At 40.9% G+C, this 17,623-nt stretch overlaps 1 protein-coding gene across 10 annotated transcripts in view; it reads right to left on the reverse strand.

Annotated features, from left to right (window-relative positions):
* The window catches only part of TTLL5 (tubulin tyrosine ligase like 5), a 259,441-nt gene that overhangs the window by 217,970 nt on the left and 23,848 nt on the right, over positions 1 to 17,623 (reverse strand). For all 10 annotated transcript variants that reach the window (XM_037503833.2, XM_054691987.1, XM_037503831.2 and 7 more), the window contains exons 7-9: positions 14,125 to 14,207; positions 4,478 to 4,547; positions 3,915 to 3,999 (exon numbers count right to left, since the gene is read on the reverse strand). In XM_037503833.2, the coding sequence (XP_037359730.1) occupies positions 3,915 to 3,999; positions 4,478 to 4,547; positions 14,125 to 14,207 (238 nt within the window). The remainder of the gene's footprint in view (positions 1 to 3,914; positions 4,000 to 4,477; positions 4,548 to 14,124; positions 14,208 to 17,623) is intronic.

Raw genomic sequence — 17,623 nt, forward strand, 5'->3', positions numbered from 1 at the left:
CCAAATGGGGCCTACTCTGTGTCTTCTGCTCCCCCCCCCCCACAGCATGGGTAGAACTCTCCCAGTTCCCTGCGTGGATTCCCCCCAAGTTGCTAGTGCTGCCTATCTTTGGATTTTGACACCTTTGGTTTTTAACTCAATTTTGCTTTAATTTTCTATTTTTTCTCTTTCAGGGGAAAGTTGGATACTAGCTTTGTCTCAAAAGAGGAAGGATCTCATCAAAGCAATTAAACCACACGATGGATCCACCTAACACTGTAAAATTCAGGACAAAGTCTTTCTGGATAACACCTCTGACGGGAAAGAGAATCCACACCATTTTGGTAGAGGAGTGCACCCCTCTCTGGAAACTGAGTGTCCCCTGCTGGTGCAAAACAGCAACATACATGTGAAACTCAAAAGTAGGGTGGAGTGCTGTCTGGGACAGAACGCTGGATTCAAATACCAAAAAGACAATCTTAACTCCTCAATATTTTGCTCACATACAAGAAAATAATCGGAGTTTTCCTACTTCTCATGTTAATAAAACAACTAGGACAACTGAAACTATTAGCAGAAAGAACCTATGAAGGGTTTTTTAAACTTCAGTAAATTTAAGAGGTAAGCACTTACACAAAATACTTATTTCACAAAACTATCTTGTGAAATGAACGGAACCTGTCACCTAAGCATTTATTTTGAGGCCCAAAACAGAAGCGCTATATGAGATAAAGACCTCTTTTCTACAGAAAGAAACCAATTACATTTGCTGCCAGTTCCCTTTAGGAAAGATTATGGTTTTCCTCATTGAACCTCAAAATAAAATAGCCTAATGATCTCATCACAAACATTATCTTTAGTAATGTCTACATAAAACACACGTGACCCCAGATTACTAGAGGCTGCAGATCAGGAGGTGCTATGGACTGTCGCTGAATGGAATGACACAGTCGAGCGGGTTCTGAGGATTAGAGAGAAGCAGATGAATGCCAAGATACACAATGAGTTAAGACACAGGAACTTAGACACTTGGAAATCATTGTGCAGAACAGTGCACCCTCCTAGGACTCTAACAGTCTATCACACATCCATGCACTGTTCTTTTAGTAAAGCTTTGATGTTCACTTACATCTTTAGGTAGAACAAGTCAGCAGAGCCCTGAAAAATTTCTGTTTTGGGGTTTCACTTATGTCTTGAGTTTTTAAAAAGCTGTTTTCCAAATTACTCTCAGGGAATGCATCCTTTTACACACACACACACACACACACACACACTTAGCTCCTGCTGGAGTCAAGAGAAGACAGTGACACAATTCAGTGGATTCTGACTTTCAACACACACCCAATAGCAAAAGCACTGCCTGTCTACAGCATGTTCTATAATAAACATTGGCATTGCTCTCAGGCCACACCTGAAACATGGGGGCCTTAAAACTATGCAAAATCTGACCAATAGAGAGGGCGATTAATATTGTAGGTCACCTGACTTTAGAACAACGGCTGATATCCTTGAGAACCAGTAAACAGAACCTTGATGTCATTTCATTATTTGAAAAATCAAATTTGTGGCATAAGCAACAAGGTAAGTGAAGAGCAGTGGAGGGAGGAGAATGGAGAAGTTCATGATATGTAAGAGGAAGGCTCAGCACATCTCTAGTTATAAAGCAGAAAATTCTCAGCACTTTGTATACCTAAGCAGAAGTAAGGGGTACTGGCTCCTTTCTTTGTGTTCCAGATAATAGGGGGACTCAGCTTTTATTACAGTACTTCAAAGTCTGAGAACACATGTGTCAAAGATCACTGAAGAAAACTTCTTTCCTACAAAAATTTGACTAGAGCTAATAATCAGTTTGTGCTCAGCCCGGTCCAGCCCTTTACCTAACAACTGAGAAATGTTTTAGTTTTCCCCTTCCTCAAGTTTCAAGGAACCAGAGGCCAGAACTAGGGAGCTTCAATAGCCTCTAGTGTTCACAGGGTTCAAACTCATAAATCTTAGTCAGGAATATGACAGGGTTCATAAATGCTGTCACTGCCACCTAGTGGTGGAGGGAAAACACAGCTCCGCCAACTAGGATCTGGCTAGCCTGATCCACTGTAGTTACAGAATGCATCAAATCTGAGTACAAGAAATCATGAAAATACCATTCAAAAATAATAGTTGTGAGAGCATGGGAATATGTGTCAAAGCACCTATATGTGTATATATTTAATTAGGAGCCTTCTTTTATCCGTGGCACTTCCCAGCTTCAAAGAGCATCTTCTAAAATAAAGAAATACAGGGGCCTCCCTGGTGGCGCTAGGGGTTAAGCACCACACTATGAAGCAATCTGCAGCCTCTACAGCACGGGGGTGGGGGGAGCGATCCCCCCATTTGATCCCCATGTGGGTTGCTACCCACATGGCAAAGCAGACCTCTTCAGCTCACCCGCTGCTCACCTCGCAGTGTATTTCAGTCGTCTGCCTGTTCTGTTTCCCACTGTCTCTGGTGAATCCTCTCACCAGTCCCCCACCCCCCACATCTCTGGCCTGTACCCCAGCTCTTGTATGCATAAATAAATAAATCTTTAAAAAAAATAAATAAAGAAATACATACAGACAATACTTTTTCACTTGCTGTGACTGCTCACAGATGCAAGCGCCTCCTACACGGCGACACTCTGTAAGACCACTATGCACAAAGGAACTTCAGGGCATGACAGTTGGTAAATACATATATTAGTTTTATGGGGAGAAAGAACACAAGCACAATAAAATTATGTACTTGGTTTAAAGATGTAAGAGTCTATGAAAACACTGTCACCTGCAAGATTCTATGGACCTGGGCCTCCCCAGTGGCACAGCAGTTGAGTGCTGGGTTGCGAAGCTGCCCGCAGCCTCTGCAGCTCCAGTTCGATCCCCCGCTGCTCCCCGGCCACTGGAGGAGGGTCCCACATGGAGCGCAGACCTCTCCTGCCGTCCCGCTACTCCCCTCAGCAGTGTACTGCAGTCTGCCTGCTCTGCTCCCCGCTCTGGCTCTGGTGAATTCTCTCACCCTCCCGCGCTTCTGACTGTACCCAGAGCTTGTATAAATAAATAAAAATAAATCTTTTAAAAAAAAAAGATTTTATGGATCTGGGAAAGAAAATTTCAAACAATTACAAATTGAACGTTACTTTGTAAGTAAGCCATATTACCTTAAAACCTAAAAAATGCCTCAGGGAAAACAGAATAATACAACCACTGAAAAGTACATTACTTTCAGGTTAAAAAAAAAAGGCCAACAAAAGAAATACAAAAGGGCAAGAGACATCTCTCAGGTCTTGAGCTGTGCAGTTCAAATTCCTGCTCCACTACCAATCAGCTGGAAGATATTGGGAAAGTGACTTCAAGTTCCCTTACCTCTCTAAGCCTCAGTTTTCTCAACTGAAAAAATGTATCAACTATTGTTGTGAACATTAAATTAAGTGTCTGCAGGGGACTGAGGTGACAGTGCATGGGTGCATTGGTGAAGGAAACTCTATGGGACTACACCTGAGGGGGTAGGGGGAAGCAAGTATTGTTTTAAAATGAACAATGATGTAAAAAATAAAAAAAATTAACAAAAAAAATTAAAAATCCTAAAAAAAAGAAAAAAGAAATAAATTAAGTGTCTGATGTATATGTGAGGTTTTATTTTTTCTTTCTAGATCTATTGTGAAGAAAGGACAATGGCAAATTATCTTAATACCCTAGAGTCTTCATAATAATTGCCACTTCATGAAGATACTGTGTGATCCTGGATGCCTGGTGGGAAAGGTGTGTATGGTTATTCATGTGTGTGGATGTGCAAGAGAGACCATAAAGTAATGACTGACTTTTATAACCCAGAATTGAACATAACAGAAAGAAACAGCCTAACCTTAATGCACTTCTGAATGGGCCTACTCTAGTATGCAGCTCCCACCCCCACAGTCTTACCTAGCCAATCCTTCTTCATAGAGATAGATGACAAGAGGATCATAGGAAGTCACAAGCACATAGAGGCGCACATCAAACTTGAAATCTAGGGGGAAAAAATTGGATTCATAGGAAAAACTAAGTTCATTTGTTTTCTGTTCATAATGAACAGGAAAATTTACAACCAACAAAAACGAAAGAACAGTTCTCTTTCAATAAAACACACACTGTCTATCTTGCCTTGGGAGATAATTAACTGAACACAAATATATACATATATATAATCAGTGTATATGTTATGCACATATATATATATATATAAAATGAGGGCAATAAAGTTTATATATGTGTATTGCACAGTTTTCATATATATCTGCTACAGTATAACCAATGAAGCTGTTTCTTTTTTATTTTCTCATTTCATCTTGACAATATTCTCATAAGGTAGATAAGCATGTTTGAAGCACGGTCGCCAAGAATTTCCAACTGCTTAATAAAGGGCTTACTAGAGAAGATTATGAAAATGTTGATTAAAAAGTTAGCGTGAGTGAGCCCAATCAGCCAAGGGGCTAATCACAACTCACCATCTATGAGCAGGGGGTTGTTAATGTAACGGGAGACCAGGATGTTCTCTTCCAGGGAAATCTGGTTTGGCTATTGAGAAAAGAGAAAAAAATAAAAGGGCAGAAATGCAAAGGAATCCTAACCAACAATAAGGGAACAGTTTTTAACCTTTTAGAAACAGCTAATTCAGTAAAATAAGATGCTAAGAAAAGCTTTCCCTCAAGCTACCCATATATTTAATCGGCTACATAACACATCACTTCCATAAACATAGTGGGCATAAAATTACGAGGAAAAAATTAATTCACAAGCACCCTCTCACATAATGAATAGAGAGAGCCTAAGGGGTTTTAAAGATTTATACACATTATTAAAGTTACATGCCAAAAAAATAAAAATTACTTAAAAATAAATTAAACATTGCTTTCTTCCAAATGTAAAGTAGGATGGAAATTTTAAGACACTACCATTGTTCTTAAGTGAAGGCATTCCTCAAGTTGCTTAGAGAATCTAAGCGACTGGTCTTTCCACAATGGGTCTCCTTGATTCACTCAAAGAAACTTACTCTGTAACTGTAAGCAAGGCTGAACAAGATCTTTTTTTAATAAAGTTATTTACACAAACAGTGAATACTGCTGGACACTGTATAAGACACTGGGGATACAGATGAAGAAGGCAGATACAATGCCAGCCCTCAAAGAGCCTAAGCCTCTACTCCAAAGAATTTAATTTAGGTAGAGAGATAGCAAAATATGTCATTTGAAAGATAATAAAGCAGGGCCCGCCTGGTGGCGCAGCGGTTGAGCGCTGGGTAGCGAAGCTGCCCACAGCCTCTGCAGTGCCGGTTCTATCCCCAGCTGCCGAGCCAGGGTCCCACATGGCGGGCAGACCTCTCCTGCCGCCCGCTGCTCCCCTCAGCAGTGTACTTCATCATTCTGCCTGTTCTGTTCCCCGCTCTGGTGAATTCTCTCACCCTCCCATGCCTCTGACTGTACCCAGTGCTTGCATAAATAAATAAATAAATCTTAAAATAATAATAATAATAATAAAGCAGCATATCTGCAAGTGCAGAATGTGAGGGTACAGCATGGAAATGCACAGTCAACAGGACCAGGCCTGAAGGCTTGCCCCGGAAGGTTCGGGAGTGGGTGCTGAAAGCTGTCAAGCACACACTGGAAAGAAGAGTGCCTCATGGGAAGACAGCACCCACAAAGTCCAGTGGAAAGGAGAGAGCAGGCATCCTGAACAGGGGCTAAAAGACTGACTGGGAAAGAACGAAAGGTTTGGTTAGGCAACAAGGAGGGAGGGACCCCACGGGCAGTAGGATATGAATCCTGGTAAGGGGAGTTAGATTTCACAAGATGGGAAGCAGGAAATTACCACGGACTCTTGATTAAGTAAATAATATGATTAAAATATCTGGGATTAAACAATTCTATGTGAGATTAGGTAAGACAGAAAAATCAGTTGAAGTCACCACAATCCAAATAGGAAGGACAAAAGGACTCCAAAAGGGAAGTGTCTATAAGAATAATTGTGATGATAATAGCTACCATAGCAGCAACAAAGATAATTAACATTGGTAGAAAAAAGTAAAACTTAATAAATGTACCTAAAAATGTGCTCTGTGCCATGCACTGTTCTAATCCTGCACAAGTACAACTGAATGTAATCCTCACCGAGCTCCATGCAGTAGGTAGACCACCATCTATATATTACAGATGAGGAAAGAGTCAGAGAAGTTTAGGAATCTGCTCAAAGTCACTAGCACTTATATGAAAGAGCAGCATCTGAACCCGAGCAGTCTGCCTCAGAGGCTTAACTCTTAAGCACTGCTCACCTCTTTCTCCAATGTTCTGATCTGTAATAATTGTCCCCCAAAGTCAAAAGCATGTCTTTACAATAATGCATTTGTTATCCCAAATACTAGTTATCGTAAAATACGGTTGACTTTCTGACCCTGTAAAATTATACACAACCACAATGAGCAATTCTGGAGGCAAGATAATGAGATCCCCTTCTCATTTCCCACTGTGGCTATCTCAACTTTCACAATCCGTCTCTATGCACACATCATGTGGACACTGCAACATCGGTACTGATTCATGCTCGCAGACTCAACCATCCGCATCATTTTCTGACTCCCCTATCTTGACCAGTTTTTCACAAATACTATCTTCATTCTGAGTCATCTCAGTGTGTAAAGCCTGGTGTGATCACACCACGAAGCAGTTAGGTGCAGGTTGTGTTCCAAACGTAAACAATCGCAGCTTTCTTCCAGGTGGGTGACAACTACAGGCTGTAAGAGATGTATGTCACCCAACTGTCCCCCGAAACAGGAGACACAGGCAGCAGTCTTCTCACCACATCCCGTCTAACGCCCAGGCCATTTCCTTTCTTCCCTTCCTCATCCTACACATTTGTCCTTTGAGGACTGCATAACATGGCCTCCTACATTCCTTAGGTCACTTTAATGTGTGTTCACTGGTCTGTATCATTTCTATCTACACTAGAAATTCAACTGTAAGCTCACAGAAGAAAAGATTAGCTTGGGCAGAATTTCTTTATATACTGCTGTATACTGGTTAGCAACTAAAGACAGCTTTTTGATATCTTCAAGTCTGTTTCCTTTCATCCATCCCCAATGAACTCTTTTTTTTTTTTTTTTTCTTTGTGGGACCCTCTTGAACCGGCGCTGCAGAGGTTGCAGGCAGCCTCGCAGCCCAGCGCTCAACCGCTGCGCCACCAGGAGAGGCCCCCCAATTAACTCTTTTTAAATGATTTCCATTCTAAGCTAAAACCGCCCTCCAAAATGCGCTAAAGCAAGAATCTGCATTGTTGGGAAAAGCTGAAAACACATCCACTCTTTTAACTGGATTTTAAGATTAAAGCTCAAGGTATCTTAAAAAAGTTGCTGTAAGGGAGACTGATACAGCAGTGAAAGTATGATCTGGAATCAGCTAGACCTGAGTTAGACTCTGACTTTACAATTACTAAGGAAATAATAGTAATGTGAAAAGAAAGAAAGTTAAGTATGAACAAAGAGAAAGCAGAGGCCAAGTGAGCAGGTGGAGCCCTCTGTGAAGGGCGCACAAGATGCCCTGTCTACCCAGTCAGGGGTCAATGTTAATTTCCTGAAGCCTCTCCCCTAGAGCCATGCACAGACATCCCACAGAAAGGTATTTTCCTTCTAATAAAATCTTCTATCACCTAAATTCTTGCCTTTCTCACAAATTACCCACCAATGATCATGAGGTAAGGTATACCCTGTCTGCATATTGACACATGCCCTTAAAAACAAGTTCTTCTGCCATGTGTTTGTCTCAAAGTGCCCACTATCCTGAGAAACCCCCACTTATCTCCACTCCTGACATAGGAATCAACTGCTCCCTGGGGTGGGAGGAGGGGGGCAGTCTCTTCTTCCAGGTTAATCCTCATTTTGACTTCCAAAAATAAATATTTTTCCCTTCGTACAGTGCTGCATAGTATTTTCAAGTTAAGTACTTGATACAGTTCTTATAAAAACTAAATGAGATTATATTTGGAAGGTACAGTGAGAGGCACATACTTAATGCTCAAGAAATATTAGTTGTTATTATTGCTGCAAATTCAGTATCAATGTGATTCTACCTACAAAGTTCCAGAACTCCTCACAGCCTCTACATGCTATTCTACTTGGAGCAATGCTCTGAGCTATAATAAAGATAGATAAGAATTAGCAAGTCCCTACTCCTCAAAAGGGGGTCCCTAAGTATTTGTTGAACAATGAGAAAAAGAGAGAGCACATAAGCTAACAGTATATAAACAAATGAAAACAAGAGAGCTGTACAGAATTTTATTTACAAACATAGGAATGAAGGCAGGAGCCAAATTCCTCTTCTGATAGTATAAAATCTCAGGGAAAATATTAATATTGTATGTGCTATGGATAATGTGTGAGACAAAGAAGACTAAATTTAACTTCCATAATCAAATTCATTCCTTCATCAGAAAACACCAGTTCTTTCCCCTTCTTGATTTTAATATACTAAATTGGGAAAATATGGCATTTAGTCATGGTTACTGAAGGAGCTGGAGCAAACACAACTCTGTCCTTGATGCTGTATTTCTAGAGTTAAACTAAGGAGCACATCATTAAGAGACCACATTCACCAGTCTGCTGAGATGCTTCCATCTGGAGGAGCGCCTACTTCTCTCTTCAGTTATTACATAAAAGCAGTGCTTTTTCTAGCTTTTATCCTGTTCTCGTAATGGGAAAAGTTGCTATTTGCAGATATTTTCCAAGAGCTTATGACTATTATCGGGTATTTTTAAGAAGAGGCCCTCTCACTCCATAAGAAGACAAGATGTTTTAACTTGGCCCTCACACCTCACTCTGCCCACCCCCTCTGCACCCAAAGTCCCTCCCTCCCTCACATTAGTTCTGCTCCAGACCCTTAGCCTGAACACTCCACCCCTCCCCCTCCAATCTGAAAGGAAAGCAGGCAGCAGCCCTGGAAACAGTTACTTCATCCACTTGGCTAATGGATCACATATTCCATGGGAAAGAATCCAGGTATGGAAAAGAGGGGATGGTTAGTCCTGTGTGGAAGGAGGAGGAGAAGAGTATTAACTACATGGCTTGCAGGTCTGGGTAAAAGGTGAGAGAAATCCAGTTTGGGAGTGAAATGGGAATGTTTTCCCATTATGTCCACGTTGCCAGCTCCCCTGGTGCCTGCTGGCATCTACCCAGGCTTCTGTCTGGCACCTCCACCAAATACCTCAAAGCATCAGACTCATTCCAAAGCTTCATGGAGGGGGAAGGGGAGACAAAGGATCCTGCCAAGTACTTTGATCTATGCAGGGGGTCTCTAGGGATTCAGTCCAGGGAGAGGTGGGAGGGAGAACGGGAGCTTGCCAAACACATTCTCTCAAGGCATGTCACCCCCTATATGAGACTACGCATCCAGGGAAGAGTTAGGGCACAGCGTTCTCAGCCCCACCAAGAAAAGTTTAACTTTTCTATTCTTTATAATGTTGGTTTTAAAAGAACAAATCACTAGGGCAAAAAGCATTCCAAAAGAAAAAAAGTCCCATATGAGCTGGGAATAGATCCTATTCTTTTTGACTCATGTCTAAGAAAATAAAAAGTAAACTTGTACCACAGTTGATTTTCAATAGCAATTCCATTTGGCAGTTACACCCCAAACCCAAACTAGAGCTGTCTATGAGATTCAAACAACACTGGAACTCCTGGCGTGGAGCTGAAGAAAAAGCTGTCAGACAGGAGCCTTCACGCCAAGGTCAGGATGGACATGAGGAAAGCGATCCAAGGCATCTGACCTGGGCCTTAAGTCACATGAGGGTTAAAGGCCTCCAGATGACCCTGAACTTGTAGGCCTGTGGCGAGAGCAGTTGTATTGTTATAGGGCAGGGAGAGGGGCAGACCACCCTGTTACAGTATCAGAACCAGCACAATAAAGGACTGGCCATCAATGTTTACTGTACAGTTTTTAAGTCCAGACTGAATTCAATGACTTTCCAATGTAAGAAACTGCAGAACGTTACTTTCTACATGTACAGGAAATAGTTCCAAGCACTTGAGAAGTGGTGGATTTAGGACGGAGAACTGACGACACACACAACACAGCTGCCTCCCCTTCCTCTTCTCTCCCATAGCCCCTCGGCAATGACAGAGAAGATATTTTTCAAAGAAAGAAATGATAAAGCTAGAAAATAGTTAATGAAGCCAACAAAAGACTAAAAGTTTAAGGAAATCCTGAAAGATAGAAAGCAGATGGGATCAGGTTGGGAAAACAGAGCACAGGAAGGCCCAGCCCAAAATATCAGAGGTGAGCATGATCTTCCCAAGGAGGCCCCTGAGAAGTTTTACACTGAGTGAAAAACAAGAAGAGCAGCAGCGGGCCAAGGAAGAAGAACCAGATAACTGACTACAAACAGAATTCAGAAGAGTAGGCCACTGGGCCTGGTTCAACACCCAAAGCTCTGCCCTCAGGAAAACTTTATAATGATATTCGGGAGGACACCTTGTGTGAGTGCAGGTATGTAAGAGAAGAATGGAACTTGAGGTTGCTCTGTTCCTACCACAGATACCAAGGGGAAAATTAAAGGAAAGTTAACTGTCCAAGAGAGAAATCACTAGAATCTTACTCTGTGCTACAAGTCCTGCCCTATTTTGGCAAGGGTGAGGTTCCTTACCACGTCCACCAAAGGTGAAGTTACACAAAATTCTCAGTCAGCTTCTCACCCAGGAAGAAGCTATTAGGGAAACCCACACCAGCTGAAAATTACATTAGTCTACTCTTTTGTTCAGAAATATGACTCAATACCTAAGGTCAATGAAATCGATAAAACCAATAGCAAGAAAAAAAGACAATCCTAAGAAATTAAAAAAAAAAAAGAAGAAAACTTCAAGAAAATTTCTATTAGTATCCTCAGGAAGACCAGCAGGTAAGTTAAGCAATAGACTGTAATTAAAATAAATAAAAAGCCATCAGAAAATAAGAATTTCTGGGAACTATGACTACCGATGTAGAAAAATAGTGGATGGAATGAATACTAAAACAGATAAAGCTCAAACAGTTGATCATAGGAGGTGAAGATAAGGGAAATCAAACAATTGAAAATGAGAGAAAAGTTAAGATGAAGACCCAGAATGCCTCAGGGAGGAGTTAAAAGGTACAACAAATGGACAATTTCCCCTGAACTAAAGAAAAACATTGGTTTCCAGATTGAAAGGGCCAATCAAGGGACTAAGAGGAAGAATGAAAAAAAATTCAGACTTCAATACTGGCTAAATTTCAGAATTCCAGTGCTGTAAAGCTTTCATTGATTTAAAACATTGTACTCAAACTTCATTTTCTTTATTTTTACCAGTAACTGCATTCTACCACCCTCATGGTCACCATGTTGTATTGCTAAGGAAAGTGTACAAAAGAAGAAATATAAAGCACAGTTTCTGAGTATTATACTGCTATTTTCTACTCCAGGTCAATTTTTTTTTTTTTTTTGGTAAAAGTATTTTGTCAAATACAAATATTATGTTTTCCCACAATAAATTTTGTGCTTTTGGAAAATAAATAAAGTTGGTTTGGATTAAAAAGATTTTTTTAACAAAAAAAAATCAAATACTTGGGAATAAATCTAACAAAAGAGGTAAAGGACCTATACAAAGAAAACTATAAAACACTGTTAAAAGAAATAGAAGAAGACACAAAGAAATGGAAAGACATCCCCTGCTCTTGGATTGGAAGAATAAACATTATTAAAATGGCCATCCTACCAAAAGCAATATACAGATTCAATGCTATTCCAATAAAAATTTCAATGTCATTCTTCAAAGAATAGAACAATTATTGATGAAATTCATATGGAATCACCAAAAACCCCAAATAGCCAAGCTCTCCTGAAAAAAAAAAAGAAGGGAATGGAGGCAACACACTCCCAGACTACAAACTACACTACAAAGCCATAATCATCAAAACTGCACGGTATTGGAACAAGAACAGACACACAGACCAATGGAATCGAATAGAAAATCCAGAAATAAACCCAAAGATTTATGGTCAACTAATCTTTGACAAAGGAGCAAAGAATATGCATTGGAGCAAAGAAAGTTTGTTCAATAAATGGTGCTGGGAAAACTGGGTCGCTACATGCAAAAGAATGAAGCTTGACTACTACCTAACACCATGCACAAAAACCAACTCAAAATGGATTAAAGAACTAGACATAAGACCAGAAACCATAAAATACATAGAAGGAAATATAGGCAAAACACTACGTGATATGCACATCAAAGACATCTTTACAGACACATCACCCAAAGCAATGATAGTGAAGGCAAAGATAAACAGCTGGGACTACATCAAATTAAAGAGCTTCTGCACAGCAAAAGAGACAATAACAAAAACAAAGAGAAACTCCACCAACTGGGAGAACATTTTTGCACACAACACTAATGATAAAGGACTGATCACAAAAATCTACAAAGAGCTGATGAGACTCAACAAAAACAAAGAAAATAATCCAGTAAAAAAATGGGAGGAAGAGCTAAAAAAAAAACTTCTCTGAAGAGGAAATGCAAATGGCCAACAGGCATATGAAAAAATGTTCAACATCACTTGTAATCAGGGAAATGCAAATCAAAACTACCATGAGATACCATCTTACACCAGTGAGAATGGCACATATTAAAAAAACTAGCAACAACAAATGTTGGTGAGGTTGTGAAGAAAAAGGAACTCTCCTGCACTGTTGGTGGGAGTGCAAACTGGTCCAACCACTATGGAGAGCTGTGTGGAGATTTCTGGACCTACTAAACATAGAGCTTCCATATGATCCAGCAATTCCACTCCTAGGTATTTACCCAGAGGACACAGACACATCAATTCCAAAGAGCACCTGAACCCCTATGTTTATAGCAGCACTGTTTACAATAGCTAAGCTTTGGAAACAACCCAAATGCCCAAAAATAGATGACTGGATCAAGAAGATGTGGTACATATACACCATGGAATATTACTCAGCATTCAAAAAAGATAAACACATGCAATTTGCAGCAACATGGATGGTGCTGGAAGGGATCATGCTCAGTGAAATAAACCAGAAAGAAAAAGAAAAATACTGGATGGTCTCACTCGTAGCAGGAATCTAGAAAACTTAAATAAGGGACCAGGAAAAAGAATAACTATAAGAAAGAAAATATCAAAATCAACAAACAACTATGAACCAGAGACACTCTATGGGGGGGTGGGGGGTGGGAAAAGGAGGGCTTGGGGTCAAAATAAGGGGGTTGTAACTGTATGGGAATATAAAAAATAAAATTTAAATTAAAAAAAAGATTTTTTTACTCAACTTATAAAGCAAAAAAATGGAAGAAAATGTGAATGTTATAAGCCTTTAAAATATAAAAATAATAAAAGCAATCAAGCAGATGGAATGTGAAAGGAGAGAAGGAGGTGATGTGAGTACAATAAATATCAAACTGAGAATTAACAAATAAATGTAATGTTGGGAAAAGAAACACACATCAATTATAAGAAGTTATTAGTCTTATTAATTACTAGTGACAAGTCTAGGGAATGAGACTGGGTTGGTATCTTATTTATTCTATATTATTCTATTTAAAAACAACTTGTAGTGAGGATTTTGCAAAAAATAATGACTGATGATTTTTGACAAAAGAGGATGAGGAGGACGAAGAAGAGGGAGGAGAAAGGGAGCAGCAGCAGTGAGGATGATGCACCACCTCAGGGCTCATTTCCTTAATGACCTTGAGGGTGGGAACCCACAATCCTACTCAACATGGAAAACAACTGTATATACTAGCAATTAGTATTTAGTGCTCAGGAATGACCATGATGAAAGTAGGAAAGGTACCTCTTTTCTGCTGACCCCAAAGGGTGCCCATCCCCCCTAACTGAATCAAGGGACTTTTTAGCCAGAGTAACAGCTGGCACGGAGGAGGCTGCTGCCAGTAAAGTGAACAGGGGAACAGCAGCCAACTCATGCTACTCTCAACTCACACTTCAGAATGCAGCTCTCAGAAGAACACCTGCTCTTAATGACCCAGATGCCTATTAGTAGCTCAGGCAAAGGGCGAAGCAGAGAAGGACAAGGAGAAAAGCACGGGGTGCTGCACATTTAAGGGGTGCCGCATACTTACGTTGTTGATCAGGTAGACGCCCCGCCCTCTAGAGGAGGCCACTGGCTTTACTATCCACGGTCCCCGATCCTTTGAATATGAATCTGCTCAAAGAAGGGGGAGAGAGAAACAAAGAGAAAAAAGGAACATGACTTTATCATCTTAAATTTCAACTAATGTTACCTACTCAGGTAGGCAAAGATTTTTCCAAATTTCTAAGTGGAAGGCAGCAGCTAAAATAGCCTGTATTTTTGGGCTAGCCTCAAAAATGAAAACAAAAACAGAGACAAGAAAGAGAGGAAGAGACAGAGAGAGGGGAAGAAAGGACAGGAGAGGCTGCAAGAGGGATGGAGGGACAGAGAGAGAAAGAGGAGGAAGGGAAAGAGGAGGAATAGCAAAATTACAACAATTACATATTTCTTCCACCATTTCCTCTCTTGAATAAGGAGATGAAAATAAAATAATAAATAAGGTAAGTATCTGAATGTAAGTCTATTACTATCACAAAAACCTTACGTATCTTTGGGGCCTTCCTGCACAGAGCCAGAGCAAGAGTACACTACAGCGCAGCCAATGCAGCAACTCTGTCCAGCTGCTCAGAGGTTACGTATCTTGGTTCGTGGCACAAGCGCAACCAATGACGCTGTCCGCAGCCTCTGCAGCATGAGGTCGATCCCCAGCCAGCCAGGGAGGTGACCCACATGGCCCAGCAGACCTCTCCTGTCTCACCCGCTGCTCCCCTCAGCAGTGTATTTCAGTCAATCTGCCTGTTCTGTTCCCTACTCTATCTCTGGTGAATCCTCTCATGCACCCCACCCCACACCTCTGGACTATATCCCAGCTCTTATATGCATAAATAAATAAATCTTTAAAAAAAAAAAAACAGCCTTACGGATCTTTGAGACTCTCACCCCCCTCAGCTACAGAACCTCCAGAAGCTCACACAGCAGACAAGTGCCAATGAGAGTCAGATCTAGGCCTCCTAATATGGTTACTTTCCTGAAGCAATTTCTCTGCGTTAATTTAACAAAAAAAAAAAAAAAAAAAAAAACAAACACAAAACACTAACATATCTTAAACAATGTGCAAGTGGACAGAAAGGACAACAGTGATTCAAAGGTGACCTTTACTTTTGTTCCTTTTCCAGGGTCAGGTTTACACTTTAAATACCTTTCGTTCATGGGGAGAGAAACCAGACAACTAATGCTAAGATTCCCAGAGGTTTGCAGCTGGCTCTGTCCCCAACTTCAGAAAGGTCTGAGGACGAGGGAGAGAAGCAGGGCAAAGGACTCTCTCTGACATGAATCTGTGCTTTCCAGTGTCCCCAACAGGAACTATGAGACTATGTGAGTGCCACAAACCAAGGCCCTGTTATCCACTCTCTCCCACCTTCCCTGCCTTCCCTTACTGCAACTGAATTAGAAAAATGATAACGTGCCATTCCCACTCCTAGAAATTAGTTGTGTTCATACATTTGAGAAATGTTACATGTTCAAGATTTTTCAGTGTTGTGTTATAATAGCAAAAGATGTCAGTTAATTAATATACTATATCACATATATGAGGGGCCAGCAAACTTTTGTAAAAAGCTCACCAATAAATAATGTAGGCTTTGTGAGCCACGCAATCTCTGTTTCAACTATTCAACCCCACCACAATGGTTTGAAAGTAGCCATAAACAACATGTAAACAAAGGGTCATGGCTATGTGCAATGAAAATTTATGGGCACTAAATTTCAGTTTCCACAGGCCACAAAATATAATTCTTCTTTTGATTTTTTTCAACCACTTAAAAAATATAAACTATTCTTAGAAACAGGTGAGAACCAGATTAGATTCATGGGCTATGTCTGCAAGACACCTGAACTACTGCTGGGACATTGAGCAGACACACAAAATGACAGCATTATTAATGAATAAGTAGAGAATCTCAAAGGTAGGCAGTTAGTGGGGGAAAAGCAAGGTGCAGGGCAACGTGAAGTGTAATATATGGTTTCCATTTTGCCAGATTCTGAGGAGAAGATGGACTGAGCATAGAAAAACTACTCACAACAACCAAGACATGGAAACAACCCAAGTGCCCGACAATGGTGACTGGATAAGGAAGATGTGGCATATATACACAACGGGATACTACCCAGCCATTTGCTAAGATTTACTAAGATCTATTATAGTTCTATTATAAATTTGTGGAATGCTGTGAAATCCAGTCAGCATAAATCCAGTCAGACAGCAAAATTTTGCTCATTTCTTAATCTCTCAGCCTCTCCTGCAACTAATATGGCCATAGGACACAACTCTGGGACTAATTCTATAATTATACATAAGCAGAGATCAGCTGGGGGCTGGGGGATAATTTTGCTTTTCCAGCACTGGCAGTGCAGGATCTTCCTATTGCCTTCTTCTTCCTGATTAGAGAGCTGTCCAATGGGGGAGTGGCTGGCATTGGCAAGTGTCCTTAGTTAAGCTTTTCAGAGTCATGGACCTCCAATTCTACTATGCACTGTAACCAGCAACAAAGGGCACCAGGAGTCTAGAAAGATCTATGCCATGTATTCCATCACCACACGAGGCACAGGTTAGGCGCATCCAGTTTTTCACATCTCTTGAGCTAGTTGCTGGTCTCTGGACTACAGTTTTACACAGATGGATTTAAGATAATTTCTTTTCAGAACAAATAGCTATAAATTCATGAGATTCATCGTGGCTGGCACATCTAGTGTCTTTACATGATCCTCACATCCATTATTTATCAGGTCCCTTTCAAAGGCCCTTCCAAGCCTATCTCCATCCCTGTCTGCCTCTCTCAAACACCCCAATCCATCCGTAGGCCCCTCCTTTTAGGCCTGGGGCCTCATCATTCTCCGTCCCAAGAAGGTTGGAAATTTGTAACAAAAACCTACTCTCCTGCTTTCCTGTCCATCTAAAATTTTGCTGGGCCATCACCGGGCCTTCCTCCTTCCCTCCTTTTAGGAGAAAAACACGTCTACCTCCTCCCCAAAGCTCACCCTTCTACTTGGGCTCTTGATTTAACTACCCTGCCTCCTGTGGATCCCATTCCCCTGCTCACATGTTCAAGCCCTCGGCCCCTCTGACAACTCTGTTCTGCTTCTTCTCCTTCCTTTTCTCTCCCTCGGTGATCACATCTACCTTTATCCCTGCAACTTCCAGAATCCATACCTCTGGTCAGAGCTCAAAACTGCATTTCAAACTGCTTATAAAACATGATCATATAGAAATCTGTAGGTACCTCGTATCCACACCTGACCCAAAATTCAATATCTCTCTCCACCTTTAACAGCACTTCCTGACCCTCCTGGTTACACTTGCACGTTAAAGACTGAATGATCTCCCAGCCCCACAGACTCATACTTCTAGTGATATCAGCCTCACTAGTCATGCTCGTTAGCTTATTCTTCCACTCTTTCCAGTCCCTCCTTTCCATTCTGCCTGGTTCAGTCATGTGCCATTTCTTACCCAGATTACTGCAATAACCTTCCAGGTGACCTCTGTGCTGCTT

This window comes from Talpa occidentalis, unplaced genomic scaffold, assembly GCF_014898055.3.
Source record: "Talpa occidentalis isolate TD23 unplaced genomic scaffold, MPIMG_talOcc4v2.1 talOcc4.11, whole genome shotgun sequence".
Classification (NCBI taxonomy): Eukaryota; Metazoa; Chordata; class Mammalia; order Eulipotyphla; family Talpidae; genus Talpa; species Talpa occidentalis.